Raw genomic sequence first — 21,244 nt, 5'->3', positions numbered from 1 at the left:
CAAAACTGATTGTCCGTCAGTTGTCCTTTCCTTGTTCCTTTCTTTTGAGCCTCTGAAAATGGAGGGGCTATGTATAAAATTGCTATAATCCCAAAGTTAATGAATTTTTGTTAAAATCCTTGAATTGAAGCTAAAGGTCAACACTTCTATCACATCTTAATGGATTTGTTTCATTTGTGTGGTGGTGTGCGGAGGTACAGTTACAAAAAAAAATGTTTAACTGTGCACCTGACTGTATCTGTGATATCAAATGTACTGAAATTTGTTTGATATGTGGACAACACTAATATTTTTTGTTATGGGCAGAACTTGCAGCAGCTTTCAGCGATGGTTACGACTGATGAGTCAATTAAAACGGTTTGACACAAATGATCATTTAATTTGAACAAAACCAAGCTTATGCTGTTAAGAAATTGTGAAAGATACATGTGTATTGTAAGTAATAATAGACAAGTTTAATATCGTATACTGTATAGGATATGAAAATTAATTAAATTACATTTTTGGGTGTGATATTGAACCACAAAATCTGCAGGAAACCTCATATTTGTGTGAGTAAAGTTCGCAAGGTGCATTGCAGTTCTGCAAAAAACAAGGCACATTCTGAATCATTAAGTGCTTTACACTGTATCGTTCACTGCTACATTAACATGCTGTTTTTAGAGACACACGATTTAAAGGGTGGATCTGGTGTGATTTTAAGACAGCACAAATAATGTACAATACAGGAAACAAATTCCTGCCTACATACAAAAAAGTTCAATCTCAAGAATATGAGTGTGTTCAATTCGTGGAGTCACTTTGTGAAATGGTGTTGATGTAGAACTCAAACAGAGATGTACAGAAGATTATTTTTGAGAGGCACAGGAATGAATTTGGCAGGTTGGAGGTCCACCTCCAAATTAAACCTCTTCTGTGACACAAGTCAGTTGTTGAACTGATGTAATTTGTGCTGTGGAAATACACATTATATTGAATTTATCATGTGTACAAGTACAGTACAGGTAAACCTGATTCATGCTTGGTGTGCTTTAAGGTTTTTACCAAACACTCTTAAAAATTAGAGAAAAAGTTTAAAAGGTAAGAATTAAAGATGTGTCTGTGCGAAACAAATACCGTGATACACACTTCATGTTAAGTTCAGCTCTGTTGAAAGGCATGAATCCCCATCACAGACAGGAACAATCAGAGCTGAACCTGCTTGTGATCCTTTTCTTAGAACTGTAACAATCACCACTCCAGCGCTGTCTGCCCCGGTTTATCCAGCAGCCTACGTAAAACAGGTTCAGACACTGTCCAAACAGACTGCAACTTCTTTTCTGGTGGGACACTCAAGAGCCCATGTCAGAAACCTGGAATCCTTGCTGGACCAAGACCTATAAATTGAGCAGGAAAAGCATGTGTTCAATAAAAATGTACTGTATGCATACATAATACTGTATACAGTACACGCACAAAAATATGTATGTATATTTATATTCTAATCAGTAATGACTAATGGTGAATGTTGGTGATCTGAGAAATTAGGTTACCAACCATCCCACCTGTGATTCATCGAACACAGTATGTGCATTTAGATTTTTTTGACTCACAGGTCAAAGTTTACAACCATTTCTTATTAGTTTTATACACACTGGCCATGGTCTATTAAAATTGGTTATACAGTGGACTGAACAAGAATAAAAGCACCATGGATCAAGCAATTAGTATCACTATTCTCTTCTTTTCTATTATACTACCAGGTGGACTGATGCTGCAGGTACATGAAGACTTTACCAGTTAGGTCAACATCTTGCTTCCAGACTTCTGTATTGTTTTCATCTTGGACCATTATAGTCGCTTGCTGTGTGCTTGCAGACAGGCGGATCTCAAACGTTGGGTGGTAATTTGGTCCAAAATCCAGGTCAAACTCTGACTTCTGAAAACCAGTAGGACCAGTGTCAGTATCTCAACAGTATCCAAAGTAAACTAAAACACGTTTTATGAATTGTTTCAGCAGGTAAAAACCTTTTATTTGAAATACTCACCTTTGGCTGTATTTTATGGGCCGTCGGCAGACACTGAACACTGTAATTTCGATCTTCAATGAATTTGCATTTGGAAGGTGCCGGAATGTTCACATGACCTGACTGTCTTGCGGTCACCTTAAAGAGACGTGGGGACATTTTAATTAGACAGTTTATCCTCAGTAGAGCTCAACTGATAATCAGCAGGCCGGTTTTATATCATCACAAATTTTTCATTCATTTGTACTCTTGCCTTCTTGGGTCGGCTGGCTCTGTCCGCTGGTGTCAGAGGAAAAAGATAAACCCACCACCACTGCATTCCTTCTCTGACAGTCCTTGTAATGTAATTCTTGTATATCTTTGTTAAATCACCTGGATTTTGTTTAGCTTCATCAATAAAATTATTATTTTATCAGGTGAGTAACTGATCTTTGAATATGTATCACGGAGTTCGGAGGAAAGTGAAGCTGTAACATTTCATAAGTCTTTACCTCTTCCAGAGGGACGTTGCTTGACACGAGATGCACATTGATGTATTGCATCTGTGTGTGTGGGTTTGTTGGTCGCAGGTACAGAAAAACATGGCCATTAACTGGATCCGGAGTCTCCAAAAATTTCCACAGAACTTCCAAAGACCGGACTACACCGAAGGCAGAGAGATGAGGGACTTTGATAATCACATGAGTGTCTGTGACCTCCAGCGGCTTGATGATACTCATTCCATCGTCACTGATGTGGACGACACACAGATGGTCTTTAGCTGTGTAAACACAGAGACATTCAACATTTGTTTTACTGATGACAGCCTCATTACAATGGTAGTGATCATTTCATTCTATATCTAGTAGGGGTGTCACGATTCTCCAAATCCATGATTCGATTTGACTTTTGATTTTAAGGTCATGATTCAATTCAGTTTTTGATTTAAACAATTTTTTTTTCAGCACTGACAGCTATTCCATTCTTAGACTATTGAGTCTTGATTTATAAAGATCAACAGATCATTGTTTTTATGCCCTGACAACTGTCATTTACATTTTTAAATTCTCCTTTAAATAGATGGTTTACACGGTACAAAATATAATACAACCACCATGTTTTTTGGAAGGTCAAAATTGATAGGTGCTGCAAGTCAAACTGCTTTTGGTCTGTCAGGTGAGCTCCAGAACGGATACATTTTGTACCTGGGGGATCTGGCTATTCCAATCGAGGAGGAAGGAAAAAATACAAACAAGGTACGATAAATGAAAAAGAACAATAATTGTTTTTAATATATTCAGGATGACAGGAGGATGTTAGCTAAGCTGACATCCATCATGAACAATAACTCTCACCCTCTGCATGACACTGTAGGGTCTCTGAGTAGCTTCTTCAGCAGCAGACTTTTACATCCTCGCTGTAAGAAGGAGAGGTTCCACAGGTCCTTCATTCCAGCAGCTGTCAGACTCCACAACTCCTGCTCTTCCTGACCATGTGCAAACTTGCACTTTTTCATGTACATATCGTGTGTATTGTGTATATTGTATTTATTAGTGTATATTTGGTGTATTTTTGTTGTTTATTTCCATAGATGTTTATTCTATAGATGTTTATTTTTCTGCTCTGGTAAATGAATTTCCCAGTTGTGGGATAAATAAAATTAATCTAATCTAATCTAATCTAATCTAATCCCGAGATGATAAATCCTGATGATTTTAGTGACCGCCTGATCTCTCCTCTTGCACTATCCTGAAACAAATTCCCAATAAAAATATAACAATTTGATGGGCAGATTGCCATGAAATGCTTAAGGAAAAAAAGAAAGACTACTCAGTTTGCCCTTTTACCATCGCAACTCTAAACCTGGACAAGTGCCGTGAAATGGACTGAATATTTAAATATGCTATTTAACATAGACACTACTGCATTAAAATGTAATTTCTTTCTGACAGTAAATAATACTTTACTATAGTGTGCCAGAGTACAAACATACAAAACTTCTGGGGGTATAATAATTCTCTATTATTGCAAGGCCACAATAATTTGTTATTAGCTTAATCAGTGCAATGTTGCTGTGCAAAACACAATGGGAGACAGCAGAAAAATATCTCTTTTCTGTTTGTTGCTTGTTGAACAGGTGGTTTGATTAAAAAACATGCTAGACATATGTCACAGTGTGGGTGTTGGCACAGATATTTGTTGAGACTGGGACTCTGCAGCCTACAGGGGACACTTGACTATAGAGTTTCATCATTGCTCTAACAAAGTACAATAATTTGCTCACCATCCTTTGTTTCACAGTGTGGTAGGTGGAGCTGACAGACAGCATCCTCAGGACACTGGAGTTTGAACAGTGGCCCTGCAGGAATCTTGCCAGCTGATTGGAGGAGACTGTCATCCCATTGGACAGTCCTGTAGTGCAGGTCGGCCTCCTGAGTCAGAACAAACACCAGTCCAGTTGTAGTACACTGGAACCCACCTGGTCCAGGAAACCTGAACCTTTAGGACACAGAGGACTGAATGACCACAATGAACCCGTTACATCTACACATAAAGTTAGAGAAGTTGTCGGCAACAGGCAGCCCCTGGGCCCAAACTGGCCCCTCCAGCAATAATATCTGGCCGGCCAGATTTCTTTGACATCAGACTGACGGTCCCACATTTAGCTATAATGTCCAAATAGAGAATCATGAAGAATGCTTGTTGTACTTTTATCCATTTTCAGAGTGGATGACAGACACATGCATTCATGAATCAGGCCGTGGCTGCACCGCAGTCTACTGAACAGAATCACTTCCTCTTTGGTGATTTTGCCTACAAAATAAAAGCATGAGAAAGTTCATTTGTAGCAAATGCTTTATTTCAAGCTAATTTAGAACTTTTATTCTGAAAATATCTGATCGAAGTTCAAAAGATTCTTTTGCTCAGTTCAGTTCAGTAACTGATTCAAATGTACTTATATCTGACTGTGGGCCACGGTGCCACACACATGAACAGTAACAACTTTCCTCTTTAGACTTTTTTTATAGGGATGTTTTTCTCTAGCTAACTAACTTAAAAGTTACGCTGACTGATTCTGCACACAACATAATACAATAAGTTAGGCTCGAGTGTGTAACAAAGAAGCTGTCAGTCATTCTCATAATTAAAATGATAAATATTTCTTATTCACAATATGGAAAGGGGAACTACAACAGAGTTTGGTATGAGCATTCATGTCTCAAATAGGCTATTAATAACTGAGTTATCTTTATACATTCTCTGTGTCTCCCACACATACATGTCTTATAAGGCGGTCTGTGTTGCAAGTTGGTGACTAAAGACACCAGCCAGTTTATGTGTCTGATTGTCAAAGTTTTTATCATCCCTGCCTGTCTCTTTACCAGCAATCTGTGTGTGTCATTTGGGGTGCGACTGAGAGTGTACTACATGTTTTTTTGGGGACTGTACCGAAGACCAACATGTGTAAGCAACAAACTGGTCAGTTAAGGGTCTCTTTATTATTACAGGACTGTGCATGTACGAAGTCCAAGCCATCAAAAGATGCAATAGAGCTGTTAAGGCCGACTGCTGGCTGATCCAGCTGTGCTGTCGTCATAAGACACTGATGTTGCTTCAGATGACAGTTCAGAGTAAAGGACTCATTTCTCTATGTGTTTTACTGGATTTCTCAAAAATAGGAAGGACCCAGAGAGCGGGACAAGAGCCATCCATGAGACCAGCAAAACTGCAGAGAGCACATTAGGAAATAGCTGTGGCTCAAAAGAGGAAAACTGTGCAGAAAGGAGGTACTTTGCCTAAAAGTGATTTTGATTACCTGTATGAGACTTTTGCAGATTCAGGTTGCAGCTCAGGTGTGAAGCTTGATAGGGGCTGTGATTCACAAAAAAACATCAGTTGTTTTACAATAAATAACCAGCTTGAGTTCAGTGAAGCAAACAAATATTCTTGCACAGTCCATACTGAGCTGAAGCACAGCGTACACATCAGTGAGAAAGTGGAGCCTGAGTGAACTGACACTGTGATACATTTTCTAAAGGTGCCATTGTAATTATTTACAGATTAAGTCTGAGTGGTTTGAAGCACAGCAGATTCGTCTGTAGGGAAAGGCTATTATGACATAAAACCGGAAAAAATGCAACAGACTAGAATTTCAACATCTTAAAAAGTACAAAAGACAGGTAATAGCTAAAACTAAAAAAGTTTATTGTTTATTCAAGCACAAAAGTCATAAAGAGGTAGCATTTAGCGCTCAGGAACATCTGAAGAGGATGTTTCTAGCTAAAACTATGTAACTGTAGTCCACATAACGTAAAGGTGAATAGTAAAAGCTAAAATCTATTCGTTGAGGTCACAAACATTTCAAACCCGGCAGTATGAAAAGATCCACAAATCAAGTGGATATTTTTAAGTTACAGACTAATTAATACCAAATTCCTCTTTTGTGATTCCCTGGAAAGATGGAAAGAGTTTCCTTGCTGAGCTGTGGTGGTAACATAAGTAGTAGTAACATAAAAAAGAGATTTTCATACTAAGAACACTGTAACTTTGGACAAAATACAACTGCAGTAATTTTAAAATCAGCTCACTGCAGTTTACAGATACTTTGACAGCAGCCATGCCGTCAGCCTGGGAAAGCTCAAACTGCAGACACAAGATCAACATTTCTGACCTGCCAAAAATTCAGCAGTTCATTTGAAAGCCAGATCGTTGATCATTGAGGTGATCGATCAGGCATCATGACCTCAAACTGACAGAAATTTGTCCAAATTCTAAAATTACTCAAGATGACAAATTAAGAGCAAAAATTGGGTTGAAGATCTAAAGAGGGACTCAATGCATTTCTCTTTCTCCACCTGTACTAAGGGGTAAAGACGTTCCCAGCAACAGGAGTTATCTGTTGAATTCTTTGAATATTTCTTTTCCATTGCCTGCTGTGTGTTAAGCCCTTAAATCATCTGTCTGGAGTATCAGGATACAATGTTTTTTCTCTCACCTTCATCAGCTTTGTGTCGTCCTCAGACATATCTGGCTTTGTGTCTGAGTCACCTGATGGGAGGAGAAGACACAACAGGCGTCAGAAGTCAGCGTTTACTGTTCCTCTCTTTGTCGGAGAATGTGAGTAGAGTCCAACAGCAGCAGCTTAAAGCCTCCTGTCATCACTTTCCTCTTTTTCTATTGGCTGTGTATCAACCTGAGCAGGCGTGTCTAAATATATACTACTGAGTCAACTATACTAAAATATGGATCTGCAAGCCGTTTAAAGCTGCTTTTGTTCAGTGAAATTTACCAGCTGCAGCCACATGCTACAATAGAAAGTCAGATCTTCTTCATGTCCTTCATGTCAGTAGTTCATTTGTTTTAGGCATCAGTGACTTGTTCTGGCAGAAGCTGCATTGACACAAGGATGCAGTCTGGCTTGTTTCAACACTCGCTTAAAGTGTGTTTTCTCTGAAGACACCACATACAATTCCCTCTAACACATGGGGGCACTATTAAAAAGGCATAATCATATTGATCAAACTCATGTGTGAACAGTTTTTCTTACCTTTATTTAATGGTGAAGGACGCTCTGAGTACAAATCTTTTTTTTCAGCTGCAGGCTGCACACTCTCTGGGAATATTTAGAAAGAATGAAAATAGCTCAGTTAAAATTCATGTTTTGTTTTGTTTTTTTTTTAAAACTATTTTATAGAAACCATGAAAATGATCTGCCTTACTCTGACCACATTTGCAGTTTCATATGCACCTGCTGACAAACATGACTTTCTTCAACTTTTAGCTGAATGTGTTTTTCTGAACGCAGCCATTTTAAGACCTCAACAAAGACATTTCTGACCACACCGCCGGTCTGAAGTCTGCTTCTGTACAATCTTCTTTTCACAAACTCTCTGGAAAATCAGTCAACCAAAGAGGAATAACAAAATCACTGATGGATTCTCTGAAGAAAGAAGTGAATCATGGCAAGTCACAGTCAGTAAACAGTGACAAATCACAACGTGATCCCCAATCAGTTGAAGATGAATATGCACATCACAAGGGAACATTTGAAGAGCGAGTCAACAAGCCACAGTCCATTGTGATGAAATAGCTCAGATTCAAGGATAAAGAAGAAACCTTGAAGAGAGGGAAAAACCTGGTGGCAAAGGGTTTTCACTAATGGGGATTTCACAGACAGTGAGACAGAAACAAATGGAGCTGCGACCTGAACAGCAGGTGACAAGGGACAGACGGATCAACTCATCGTTCCCAAGCCACATTCTTCGTGAATAGTTAGATTTGATTAGACACTTCTCACTTCCCCCTGGTGTGTCTGAGACACTTTACAGACTTGTTTCTCCATATGTCCACCAGATGTCCCCAGACTTTCCCACCAATACCACCCACCTGTTTACACTCCCACAGAGAAGAGTCCAGCTGCAGCCTTGCACCCTACAATCCACACCTGCTTCAAACCACACCCATTGTCATCTGCAGCGGCAAATTGTTAGTGGCGAAGGAGCGTCCAAACTATGCCTCACGCTAACCAGCTTCTTTCACGTTCAGTGATGCGGCTGCAGCTAAATATACTTGTTCTAATATCATCTCCACCTGCATCTCATTATCTCCTCAGTGTATATAAGCAGCTCACCAGCTCAACTCAATTAAGTCATACAAATTTGTAGACCAAAATGTAGTTTATAAATATTTTGGCAATGACATTAGCATACACTCATTTGACAGTCAGATTGTATTGAGGACAGATTGATGAATAGGACACAGTGTTTCACTACTCACTGTCTCTGGAAGCTTTAATCTCCTTGTAGGAACAAACATAATCACAACAGTTACAAAGTGAGTGGAAAATAATCTAGTAATAGTTAGTTTAATTAAACCCATCAGTGATAATCCCAGATCAGTCTCACCCAGGATATTAACTCATCCTGTATCAATGAGCCTTATTAGTGGGTCAGTGACCTTTAGGATCAAACTGAGCTTTAAGTCTCACTTTTAAGCAGGGTACCATGGTAACCAGCCAACCAAAATAAAAATAAACATTTTTTGCCTCCTCAATTTCTCAAGTTTTGGAAAACTGAAATATCAAGTATTCAAACCCTTTGCTATGACAGTTTTTAGCTGACAAATCTCAGGTGTCTCCTATTCCTCTTGATCATCTTTCTGTTTCTACACCTTGATTGGACTCCACCTGTGGTCAATTAAGTTGATTGGACATGATTTGGAAAGGCACACACCTGTCTATATAAGGTCTAACAGCTGGCAATGCATATCAGAGCAAAAACCAGGCCTTGAGGTGGATGGACGTGCCTGCAGAGTGCAGAGACAAGACTGTGTCGAGGCACAGATCTGGAGAAGGCTACAAAAAGATTTCTGCTGTATTGAAGGTTCCCAAGAGCACAGTGGCCTCCATATTTCTTAAATGGAAGAAGTTTGGAACAACTAGGACCCCTCCCAGACCTGGCTGCCTGGAAAAAATTAGCAGTCAGAGGAGAATCACCTTGCTAAGAGTAGTGATGAAGACCTCAATGGTCACTCTTTCTGAGCTCCAGAAATCTTGTCTGGAGATGGGAGAAACCTACAGAAGGACAAACTCCAAACTTTCTACTTAGAATAGAGGCTAAACAGGTCAGTTCAGCAGACCAGAGAATTTTGTTTCTCAGTCTGAGAGTCCCTTTGGTGCTTTTTTGAAAACTTTGACCGAGAAGAGGCTTCTGGCTGGTAGGTGCAGTGACGCAAGATGTTTTGCATCACTTTGTAGTCATTTTTCTTTATCAGCCAATGATAATAACTACAGTTTATGACAAAGTATAAAGAAATGTCAGAATCCTTATTGGATTCAGCTGTAGCACAAAGTGCTGCAACATATCAGAAATAGTTAGTGAGGCAGCGGCAGATGTTTGTTTGTGATTTGACTGCTCTGTGTGTGACTATAGTGAACACTGTGTTAACTGATGCTCAGAGTAATGCATCTTTTGGCTGCCAAGTGTCTTCATGAACCAATGAATAAGAGACTGTTGGGTAAGCCACAAGGCATAAATACAACAGATCAAAATCATCAAGTTATGAAGAAAATTCAAACATTAAAAATAACATGCCAGAATGTGGTATTTTTAGGCTAGATGACATTGAGTGAGTGCAAAGGAGAACCACAAACACAGCCACACCCCCTTCAGTCAGCAGGCCTGCTTGCATGGTATGAATAAGTCTTACTCATGAGCAACAGTTGTTTAAGTATAAACTAAGCATAAGAAAATTCTATTGAATACACAGTGAATGTTGGATCGTGATGTAGCAGGTGAAAAAGCATCAAATCAGATGTGTGTTGTTGGTTTCCTGTGGTTCTGATATCAAAACATCTCATTTTATAACTGTTTGTGGTTCTTAGTTGTAAACAGCTTGATAAACCATCAAGCTATTAATCTACACGGCTAGACCAATCACAAAAAGCAAAACTGAAACAAAGAAAAACCCCAGAAGCCTGTAAAACGAAGCAGAATATGAGGCTATTGACGTAACTTCAGTTTTAACTCTGGGTTTTCAGTCCTACGACGGGAGTTCACCTCTTATCGTGGGTAAATCCCCAATTTATGCTGAACTCCAAAACTCGAACTGAACTCGAGAGGATCAGCCCAAATACTGCAGCCTGACATTACGTTTATAAGAACACATCCTGAATATATTGAACCAGCTTCGTAGTACATATCAAAGTACGGTCAATGTTAGGCTCAGTAAAGCGAGAAATGAAAACGAGTCGCGCGTGTTTAACTTGCTTCGTAGTATGTAAGTATGTAGGACTTGCATACAAACAGAAACAATGTGTTTCCTGGACCTCTGAGCCGCCTGTCTTCACTGCGGTTCTGACACTTCTCAGTATGTCCGCTTCTCCAGTCACAGCTCGGTCACATAAACATAAAACAAGTTGGAAGAAACATGGCATCAACTCACCAGCTCCCTCTGACTGTACACTTCTGTTGTTCCGGTTCCGCGTTGTTCCGAGCCTCACCTGACCCTCGCGGGAGCGCGCACAACGAAAGCTGGAAAACACCCGACACTGTGATTTCTGAAGTAGTTGTTAAAAAACTTCTCATCTTTCTCCGGGGTTTTTTTTTTTTTTTTTTTTTAAAAACAACAAAAAAAAAAAAACAAGTAGACTAAAATAATTAAATGAATTAGTAAATAAATAAATAATTTTAGCCTTTGTTAATTTGGTCAAATCTTGCACATACATACCGGTAACTTATTATGCTGATGGTCTACTTCTGTTGAATGGTGGCATTATTCATTCACTCACCAGTGTCGATAGATTCTCATAAAGACTGAATCTCTATACACAGTCCGAATCACATTTTTTTTTTTTTTTTTTTTAAACGTGATTATCTTTCCAGCTCTTATCTGTGTTCCTGTGCAGGATGTCGCTGCAATGTCTAGGATTAGAAATGTCATCCTAAATGTAAAAACTGCCACTGAGAATCTGCGTGGTCAGACTGAAGAAAGGAACAAGAGCCTGAACTTGAAATAAACTATGTTCAACTATGCTACTGCCCTGCACTGAGAAGACATGAATAATTCTTCAGTTACTTGTGTTAAAATGACAGCAGTGTTGCTGATGTTCTGCTGTGCCTTAATAATCAATCAATAACCTTTGAACTCACAAATCCTTTGCACGTTTGGATGTCTAGTTCAATGGATCTGAACATTGCCAAACTCTGTTTGACTACTATGTCTTCCTATTGCTGGAATTTGGGAGAGTTAAAGTTAGAGTGCATAGCCACTATGGGTGGTTATTTCAGCAGTATCGGGTTAGTGAATGTGAGAACATTATCTCATTATCTGCTGCCATAGAGGATCTTTGCTGCTGCAGAGTGTTGCTGTACGTTACTCAAAGGCGACTCTCAGCCTCTACATAGCTCTTTAATCAAGAGTGGGTAAGTCAGTGTGTTGAAAAGTCATGCAGTTGTCCTCTGTAGGTTAGCTAGCAGTTTATAACTGCGCACATGCTAATGCTATAGGCTACCGATTATTGTCTATAACAAGCGCGCGTTGAGATAAATCAACTTACAATACATGGCTGAAATACATCCAGAGCATTAAGTCCATAAACATGCTCATTGTATATTCAACCGTTTTTGATTTTTATAAAAAAGCGCACTTTTTAGCACATGCATTGTAGTTCCTCTAGGCTTCTGTATTGATTCAACATTCAGCCAAACATGTACAAACACAACAGAGACTACATCATCCAGTGTTGTCATAAACTGCCTCACAATAAAATCAAATTGGATGATTATGGCCCCTTACCCACTTTAGAAAACCAGACATTTTTTGAAGTGACTAAGTAGCTAAGTGACTACTCAAGTTCTTGGCATATGCCTGAGGAAGCGATACAGCAAATGGAACAGAAGAAGGTAGTCATATAGGTAGGAAATGCTCAGTTTTAACAAATATAAAAAACAAAAAACAACCCACATAAAACCCAATGTTTGGAATAGCTTTAGAAATAATATCTGGTGCTGTATATGCTGGATATTGATTGTTATAATTTTATGCACTTGACCTAAGAATTTATATAATATCTCTAAGCAAGTGCTTAGCACCAGTATATATGTATGTGTAAGTGAAGTTTTCAGATTTGGCCTAGGCAGCTTCTCATATGTACATGACTGTCACCTGTCAGCTGTCATCTGGTCTGCCAGAGAGAGGGAAGCTCCACTAAGGAGAGAGTGAGGCTGCAGAATGAGGGAATGAGAAACAGGGACACCTAGTGCCCAGTTGGAGGGGCCGTCATGCTGTGACTTTTTTGTCCCTTACTATACCATGATATTTTCATGACTTGATATACTATGACAGTTATATGACACACTGTACTATGGTAGGCTATTGCTTTTGACTTCATATACCATGACATTCAGTATGACTTACTATATGACACAGTTTTTCTGGCATACTGTGCTATTTCAAATTTTGTATGACTTTTATACTATTAATTTTTGGGAAATTGTTGGGAAAGCTGCTTTAAAAGCAAAGAGCTGCAAGCTGCCAATTACTTTACAACTGAAGAAGTTGTAATATGCAAAGATACATTAGGGAGAAATCCAGTTTGGTCAACTGAAACAACTTAGAAAATGTAGTTCAAACTACTTTGTAAAAACTACAAGATCAAATTTACAATCTGCATATGATACAAAATTACAACAAAATATAGTACAAAAAAGTCACATGCCCGTTTATTGCAAAAAGTGCCTACTACTCCACAGGTCATAACATAAACCAAAAAACTAAAATACCCCTCTTTTAATACAATAACTGCATAAGTATGGCCATGGTGATTCTTTGATTAGGGAGGTGTATCCATGAATCCTTGAACTGCTATGCACATATAAATAAAGCTGAACTATAAGCAAGCTGCTGCAAAATGTAGTTAAACTACTAGTTTAACAATCTATGGACATATGTAGGTTGTAAAATTGCAGAACCTTCAATATAAATTGAGAAAAATGAATGCAACAACATTTTCTTGCCAGCTGTTGACCAGTTGTTGATATGAACATTGTTGGCCACAGCAAAGTTATGTGGTTTGGGCATTAATGGAAGTGGCATTAAAAAGTACTTCATGATAGGATACTCTGTTTTCCTGAGCAGAATTCCTAAAAAATACTTAGAAACTCCTTTATGATTTTTTTCTGCAGCATTGGTATGGTTGGCAAAATCTGCCTCTGGGTCATGGAAGGAAAGGAGGAGGCAGGGAACAAAACACACCCTGGGTTTGATTTCATTGTCAATTCCCCTGCTTAAACCAGAGGTCTTGCGAACAGCCGACCATGCACCATCAAGGACTGAGAACTTGTCCTAGCCATGTTCCCAGTCACGGTGTGTGTCCCCTGGACAGTGGGCTCAGTACGCTCTCAGGATCCCAGCTGTAGTCCTGATAGAGGACTCAGCAACACAATAAGGTGGGATAAACGCCAAACAGATGTTACTATCCCCCACCTCTCACCCTGGTCCCCTCACAGCTATTGATGGACAAGCCTGGCTTTTTAGATCTCTCTTGCATTTCAAAGGCGAGGTCAGGGTTTGGGCTCAGAGGTCAGCTGGATAGTTGCTCTGCTGAGGTGATGCTATTAGACACTTTATGAAGGCTGTTCAGTGAAATTACTGTAGGAATGCAACTCAGGCCCCTTTATATGATTTGCACTTCTGAAAATTCAAAATAAATCACAATGCAACATGGATCCCTGATCATGTACAGTATTTATGCTTGTGCATGTTGGTGTATGTTTTGTCTGCGTACTATAAGTGTATTAACTCCATTGTTAATACTGTGAATGTACTCATTTACTCCAAGAACTTCAAAGTAAGATCAAAACATCTTCTACACTGCTGGATAGCATCAACATGGGGTGGACACAATATCATGAACACCTCTACAATGAATTACTGTATATTTAAATAGACTGCACTATAACAACCTTTGTAAAGCCCGAAAAACCTTAAGTATTTTGCATGTAAATACATCAATGTGCAGTATACGGCCCAGAGTTGACATGTCCTGTGCATCACTTGATACCCATATCTGTGTATGATATAGTATAAAAACTTGAGGCTTTGAACACAGTTTGTCTGCACAGCATGTGTTTGTAATAATGGACTTCCCAATGAGAGTCTGTGGGGGTGAACAGGTTAATTATTAATCACACTGGCCATCAGTATGCATGTCCAGCCTTGTTTCCTGCTCTCTCACTTTCTTTTTTCCGCTCTTTCCACAGGGCCGTTGTGTTACTCTGCAGCCCAGGGTCTGATTGTGAGCTGGACTCCCCACTTTGTATTTTGTCATTGAGAGGAGGTCAAAGGTAATCAACCCAAACACTGTCAAAGCATTTACTGTCTGTGAACACTCACCGCACACAACATTCACCTATTTGTTGTAGTTGTTGGTGTTGCTGGCACATGTGAATGGGACATGTGAACCAGTAAACAAAATCTAGAAAAGATAAAATAGATGAACATGTTGTCCCCTCACTGAGATAGGAAGAGTGGCCCTTGGGCTTCTTTAATATGCTCCCAGAGGAGGCTGTTATTTATGTATTCAGTCTTGCTCGGTGTTGCCCCTTCCTGCTCCATTCCTTTTTTTTTTTTTTCCTTTTTTTTTTTGAGCAGGACACTTAGTTTCCCCAGCAACTAGGGCTCCAATCGCCCAGCCAGCTGCAGATTAGTTCAGCAGTGGGGGGTTTAGGTGGGTGGGAGGGGATGTGGAGGGGGGTGATGATGGAAAATGGAGAGGGAGGAGAGAGAAGGGAGAAGGAGGGAGGGAGGAAGGGAGAAGGGGAGGGGGGTAGCATGAGGGAAGGAGGGGTGGGAAAAGTTTGAGAGGGGGAGAGGGAGAGAAGGAGAAGGAGCCATCGTCATTCAGAGATAGAGCCCGAGTGAGTGAGTGAGTGCGTGTGAGTGTGTGTGTGTGTGTTTGAGAGCTGAGAGTGGAGAAAGAGCTGTAAACATTTTACCCTGAAGTAGGCTGGACGGGAGGAGGGATTTCCCTGACTTTGTGCCTTTTTCAAACTTTTTGTGCGCTCGGAGCTGTGCTGTGTCTTTCTCTGTGTGTACAGGCAGGGACTATGCGAAGTGAGAGAAGTCGGAGGCAGGAGTAAGGGTGTAAAAACCAAAAGAGGAGAGAGAGAGAGAAGGGAGAAAGAGGCAAACTTCTCTGGAGGAAAGGAACCATGCATGTGGATGCTGTCTTCTGTGGGGTCAGGTTACGCAAAATGAGAAACTACTCCAAGAGCACTTCATCAGGGCTCACCAAGCTCAGAAAGGTAATGTGAGGAGTTAAAGATTGTCCATGTGTGTGTCTGTGTGTGACAGTGTGTAAGTGTGTGTTTTGTGTTTTTTTTTTTTCTTATTTTCTCAAAAACAAATTTAGTAAAGTTGTAGTAAGAAAACCTTATTTGTTTGTATACAGTATGTTGGATACATGTTGACTGACATTAATAGCAATGAATTAACTCAGGCTGAAAATCATTTATATTGCTTTAGGATCCGTCTTTATGCTTGTGCCTCCACTTGGCCTGCTCACATATTCTCTGCTTGAATGTGTGTCAGTGTACAGAATGTACATCTATGCTCATTTAAAGCAGTCTGGATGGTAAATGTTATGATGTGGTTTTGTCTGTGTTTATTTGAGCCGTATTTCATTGTGTACTGCTGTGGCTCCAGGTAAAGTATGCCTGACTGTTGCTCAAGTAGCCAGTTTGAAACTGTCTGCGTTAAGTCCATTACTGCTGCCCACAAGAGACTCATCTGTGCCTCACTGAAGTATTTGAGCACACGTGAGCACAAATGCACACACATGCACACTCAGGGGTTGTCAATTTTCATCTGCTTATCAAAGGAAAACAAGGTGCAGATAAAAAGTTTAGTAACCATCTGGACAGCAGTCTACTGCACACTAAAACCATCACATTCAGAACCAGAGCGTTGAGGGGTGAGAGAGAAAAGAGGACAGGATAAGTGAGATGAGCATTCTTCGCTGTGAACAAAGGCACCTCTTCATGCAGAGTCCCAGCGCCTGTATTGTTATGAGGAGGCAGGCCGGGGTGGAAACCTCCCCAGGGAGAGGAGTTCAGCTTCAGGTGGCTCCAAAAAGTCAGCTTTCCAAGTGATTAGGAATAACTTCTTGTTTGCAGATTCATGACCAGACACTTTGCATTTGGGTTTCAACTGTATTACATAGTACCTGAAATCTTGTACAAGTTTCATACAAGTCCAAATAGTTTCATGAATGATCAAACTAACGTCTGTAATTGAGTGTGTAATGATTGAACTTATGGCAGTCTGTTTGGAATAAATAGACAAATTAGGCAATTAGCATAAGCAGCAACAGCCACAATGCCTGAACAGACAGAGAAAACAACACAACATAACAACAGGATCAGTCTTTATCAACAGATGAATGAATGGAAATGACATCACAGGACCCCCACTATCTGATTGTCAAGTGATTAAAGGAAACAGCTGTAAAAAGCCACCAGGCCACTAATTAACAGAGACACCACCAGGATATAGATATGTGGTAAATCACTGTTCAATGTAAGTTACTGTAAGAAGTTGATATGTTCCAGGAGAAATAAATATGGCAATGATTCAAATCATTTAGTTACACAGAAAAGCCTGTTAAATTCACCTTGTGGAGTTTCATTGTGAACAAACACAACTTTGTTTATCTTTCTCAACAGAATGTGCCCTTAAGGCCTAAGACACATCTTGAAAACATTTGCTCCTTCATAAACTTCTGCAAATGTTTTTTTAATGTTTAGAAATATTGTGAAACTTGCAAGATCAACTTTGTCTCCTCTCAGTTGGTATATTGTTACCTTAGTGCCACCAACTGAAAATGTGTGGGACTGCAGCAAATAAGGCCAACTTTTACTGTTCTATTCTTGACCCTTTCCTTTGATAGACATGTCTGGTTTTTAAGGTAAAAGCCAGCTACATTTACCAATGTATTTAGTAAGTTAATATACAGGCCTGACTAGCAACTAATAAAATGTTTTCTAGCTGAGATAGGAATGTCTGCTGCATTACTGACATCAGATGAAATATGTATTATGTCACGCCTGTGCCTGTGGTGTGCATATACTCTGTGCACATGTTGGTAAAACTCATGATGCAAACAATAAAACAGGCCTTTTCATCAAAATATCGCTCTACAGTGTCAGTAGTGGTCAAAAACTCCACAAAGCATCTTTGAATTTGACACAAGAACAACCATTTCTTTTCATGTGAGATGGATGAGTGTCGCTCTGTTGCTGGTGTCATACCATAGTGCAACAGGAATGGCCTCCCTGTCTTCTAAGCCCCGACTCTTCAGAGATGGTTATCAATCAGCCTGCGTAATCCATCTCAGCGGTTTCCTCAGGCCTTTCAGTTCAGCCTGTTGTGGGGTGATTGTTAACTTCAAGAACAAGATCCATTGAAACATTTGATTTAATCTGCTTGACTGAAATAGCAGCTGAAGTTTTTTTTCTTTGATTTTTGGAGCAACTGTTTTGCCAATTACGTTTTTATTTTCATATTGACAGTTTTATTTTCAGCTTTGAAGTTTTATTGAGCACAAATCAACATTCCTCCTCTCTGTCTCCTGTTTCTGTCTGTCCTTGCATTGTATTTACTCAACTCGGTAAGTTTGAGAGTTTATTGAATTGGGACTGGCTGACTCTCCAGCCGGCGCTGCGGAGAGGTTTATGGAGTTGGAGATAAAGAGGCATGGACTGACTGTCTGCTGGTCAGTAAAGTTGTAATAAGTGGGTTGCAGTCTTGAAAAGGGGGCTGGTGTGGAGCCATTGCATGTGTTTGTGTGTGTGTGTTTCTAGTGGTACTATCACACACATAGAGGTCTGTCAGATTGGGTGAGTTGTTTACATTCTGAGTCAGGGGCAGAGGCTAAGTGTCTGCATGAATGCTGTTCAAGACAATGTGCACTGTGGTGGAGAAGTCAGAATTTGTGACCTTACATTCACCACTCAGGATATTCACGCTCAGAATGCCTCAGTCTTCCTCTGTCAGTGATTCATTTTACTCTCAAACACACGCACGCACGCACTCATTCACTCTCAGGGTATTTTTCTCTAATTCAACATTTCCCTCTGTTTCCCTGATTCATTTTCTTTCTTTTTTGTCCTTCACGCCAAAATATCGACACACTCATATTCATGGCATTATCACTCGATGCCCATTCATCTTCTCACTCTCAGTGACTCATGATTTCTACCATAAAGACACCCCCGCATGTCAACACATGCAACACACGAGGTCTCAAATCTACTCAGTGGAGGTTAAGAGAATGTTTCATCAGTATGCATCAAGTTGCTTTTTAAGGGGGGGGAAAAAAAGAAACACTCAAACACCAGATGTTTTGTGTCGTGACAAGTCTGTCGTCTCTCACAACTGAATCAGCTTGTTATTTTTTTCTTGGAAGCATGCTGAGGCGAAGAAATCAGTTTTGATGATTGGTATGAGTCACTGCAAATTCATCCAGGAAAACAATGTTTAGCTGTTTAGCACGTTGATGCTATTGGCTGAATATATAAGAAAGTTAACCATAAGATGTCTGGTTTAGCGCATTTTAATAGGTGTATGTGTTTATATGCACATCCTTGAGTGAGCATCATGTTACTGTTGTCATTTGATAACAAACCGTCTGTGCAGTCTTGCATGGTCTCGTATTGAATATGTGTGCTTGTGTGTGTATTTGTGTGTTAGCAGATGCCACCAGTGACATCTGTCTTCTCCATTCTTCTCTGCTTAGAGAAGTGACAGCAGGGCTTTAGGAGGTTACAGCCCGTCCACCCCTCCTCTTACAGGAACTGGCTTTTGACAGGCACTCTGCAGGGCGGCCTGCAACTTAAAGACCCCACTGGGCCAATCTCCTGCCGTCCCCGAGCTGCTGTTGTTACCACGGTGACACGCTCAGAAAAAATGTGTCCTGTGGTGATGGTGAAAGAATTCCTCTTGTTTCAAAGATATGGTGAGGGGAGGGGGTATTGTCTGTGATGTTGGTAGATGGCCATGGGTTTAGTTAGGATCAAAAACACCCCTAACCCCCCTCCTCACACACACACATATACATATACACATATACACAGATGCATGGATAATGCATACCATGTCAGACACCCATAACCCTGTCCTTGCAAGAGTCAAACCAACACAAATACATACATGCATGGATACTGGAGGCATTTATCCATTTGGCAGCTGGCCATGTTTTTTTCATTAGATGCACCCTTAACCCCGGCACACACATACGTACACACACTCTTTCTCAAGCAGCCTATCGCTTGCAAGCTGTCGCTCTGTCTGGCAGTTTCCCTCTGCTAAGTGTCTGAGTTGTATTAAAAAGAAATCAGACCATGGCTTGGGGGAAAAATGGTTGCTGCGACTCTAATTGGGACATTTAACAGGACATGGCAGGCTGAATCCCTGCCTGCTGCGTTGTCTACACAGACTACAGTACAAAATGTGAATGTCTAGCAGGGTCCAGACTGGAGAGAGGGGCGAATACAAAGTCAGTTACAGTTTGATGGCACGGTATTAGATGTGGGCTTGGAGGATTGTCCGATGCTGATCCAAGACCATCCACTAGTGTTGCCAGGTTGGTGCGGCTTTGCAGCTTGTGCCCACAGTGTGTGGCGGTGGCATCCATCTATCCAACTACACAGACACACACGCACACGTACAAGCACACACACACACACACACTCACACTCCCGAACACACACAAGTACAACTCAAACACAGATATGAAAATATAGACAAGAGCATGCTCAGTCACATGCGTACAGACGCATGCCCACACACACTTGAACATCCACTGACAGGCTGTATACATGCACGTGAACATGCATTTATCCATTTGCTTAACATTCCCAGCTTGGAAAAAAGAAGTTGTATGTGGGGAAGGCTGCCGTCTGGAAAGGAATGTGTCCATGTGGGTTCAAAGTGTAACTCTAATGTGGCTGTACAGCTCGTTGATTTAGGCTCGGGTTGCCATGTTATGATGAGCATTCCAAGCAAAATGGGAAAAGGTTACCGCATGCTTTGTTAGTTTGGTTATGTGCAGCTCGTCTGTGTAATATTTGAGATGGAAAAACTGTAAGACCAATGACCTCTAAATCATTTAAAGACCATTCCTATTCTCTTCTCTTCTCTTCTCTTCTCTTCTCTTCTCTTCTCTTCTCTTCTCTTCTCTTCTCTTCTCTTCTCTTCTCTTCTCTTCTCTTCTCTTCTCTTCTCTTCTCTTCTCTTCTCTTCTCTTCTCTTAGAGCCATCTCTGAGAATGAGAAGAATGCTGTTTACCTGTCAATTTAGGGATCCACTCTATAATGACAATTAAAACATTGTCTGGAGGTTCATCCAACTGTAACAACTTAATGAGTATATACTCCAGACTACTGCAGACACAGAGGAGCTTTGATCTTACCAAATCCTATCTAAACACTGTCTTGTTAAGGTCTAGAGCTGAGAAAGCAGTAGTTTTCTATTTGTCTGTCTCCAGTGTAATGATGGATACAATGACCTTATCCTTTATTATACTGCTGCGTGTTTGTATAGTTGTATCTGCTCAGCTTGCTGTCAATATTACATCAGTCTTTTGTATATGGGAGTCTTTCATGTCATGTCATGATCATATAATATGTTGGGATTTTTTCGACTGATCAGACTAAAATCTTGCTCGAATAACGTGTTACAGGTTTTTGAATGAAAAAATA

At 40.2% G+C, this 21,244-nt stretch overlaps 2 protein-coding genes across 2 annotated transcripts in view; one reads left to right on the top strand and one right to left on the bottom strand.

Moving 5' to 3' along the window:
• Positions 1-353: 353 nt before the first annotated feature.
• Positions 354-11,011, bottom strand: LOC130176767 (NACHT, LRR and PYD domains-containing protein 1b allele 2-like). The gene is made up of 9 exons (XM_056388049.1): positions 10,929-11,011; positions 7,534-7,599; positions 6,982-7,034; positions 5,803-5,858; positions 4,270-4,484; positions 2,498-2,766; positions 2,028-2,144; positions 1,777-1,918; positions 354-1,376 (listed from the first exon to the last, which is right to left on the bottom strand). Exons 3-9 carry the CDS (start codon positions 7,009-7,011, stop codon positions 1,345-1,347), a joined length of 861 nt encoding a protein of 286 aa, XP_056244024.1. The 5' UTR covers positions 7,012-7,034; positions 7,534-7,599; positions 10,929-11,011; the 3' UTR covers positions 354-1,344.
• A 4,354-nt stretch (positions 11,012-15,365) lies between these two features.
• si:dkey-82f1.1 (DENN domain-containing protein 2A) overlaps positions 15,366-21,244 on the top strand; it is a 35,651-nt gene continuing 29,772 nt past the window's right edge. Inside the window, exon 1 of the mRNA XM_056387757.1 lies at positions 15,366-15,790. The gene's annotated coding sequence lies outside the window, so the exon portion shown is untranslated. The remainder of the gene's footprint in view (positions 15,791-21,244) is intronic.

The sequence above is a fragment of the Seriola aureovittata genome, chromosome 10 (genome assembly GCF_021018895.1).
Source record: "Seriola aureovittata isolate HTS-2021-v1 ecotype China chromosome 10, ASM2101889v1, whole genome shotgun sequence".
NCBI lineage: Eukaryota > Metazoa > Chordata > Actinopteri > Carangiformes > Carangidae > Seriola > Seriola aureovittata.
This window is presented reverse-complemented; position numbering and strand designations above follow the sequence as displayed.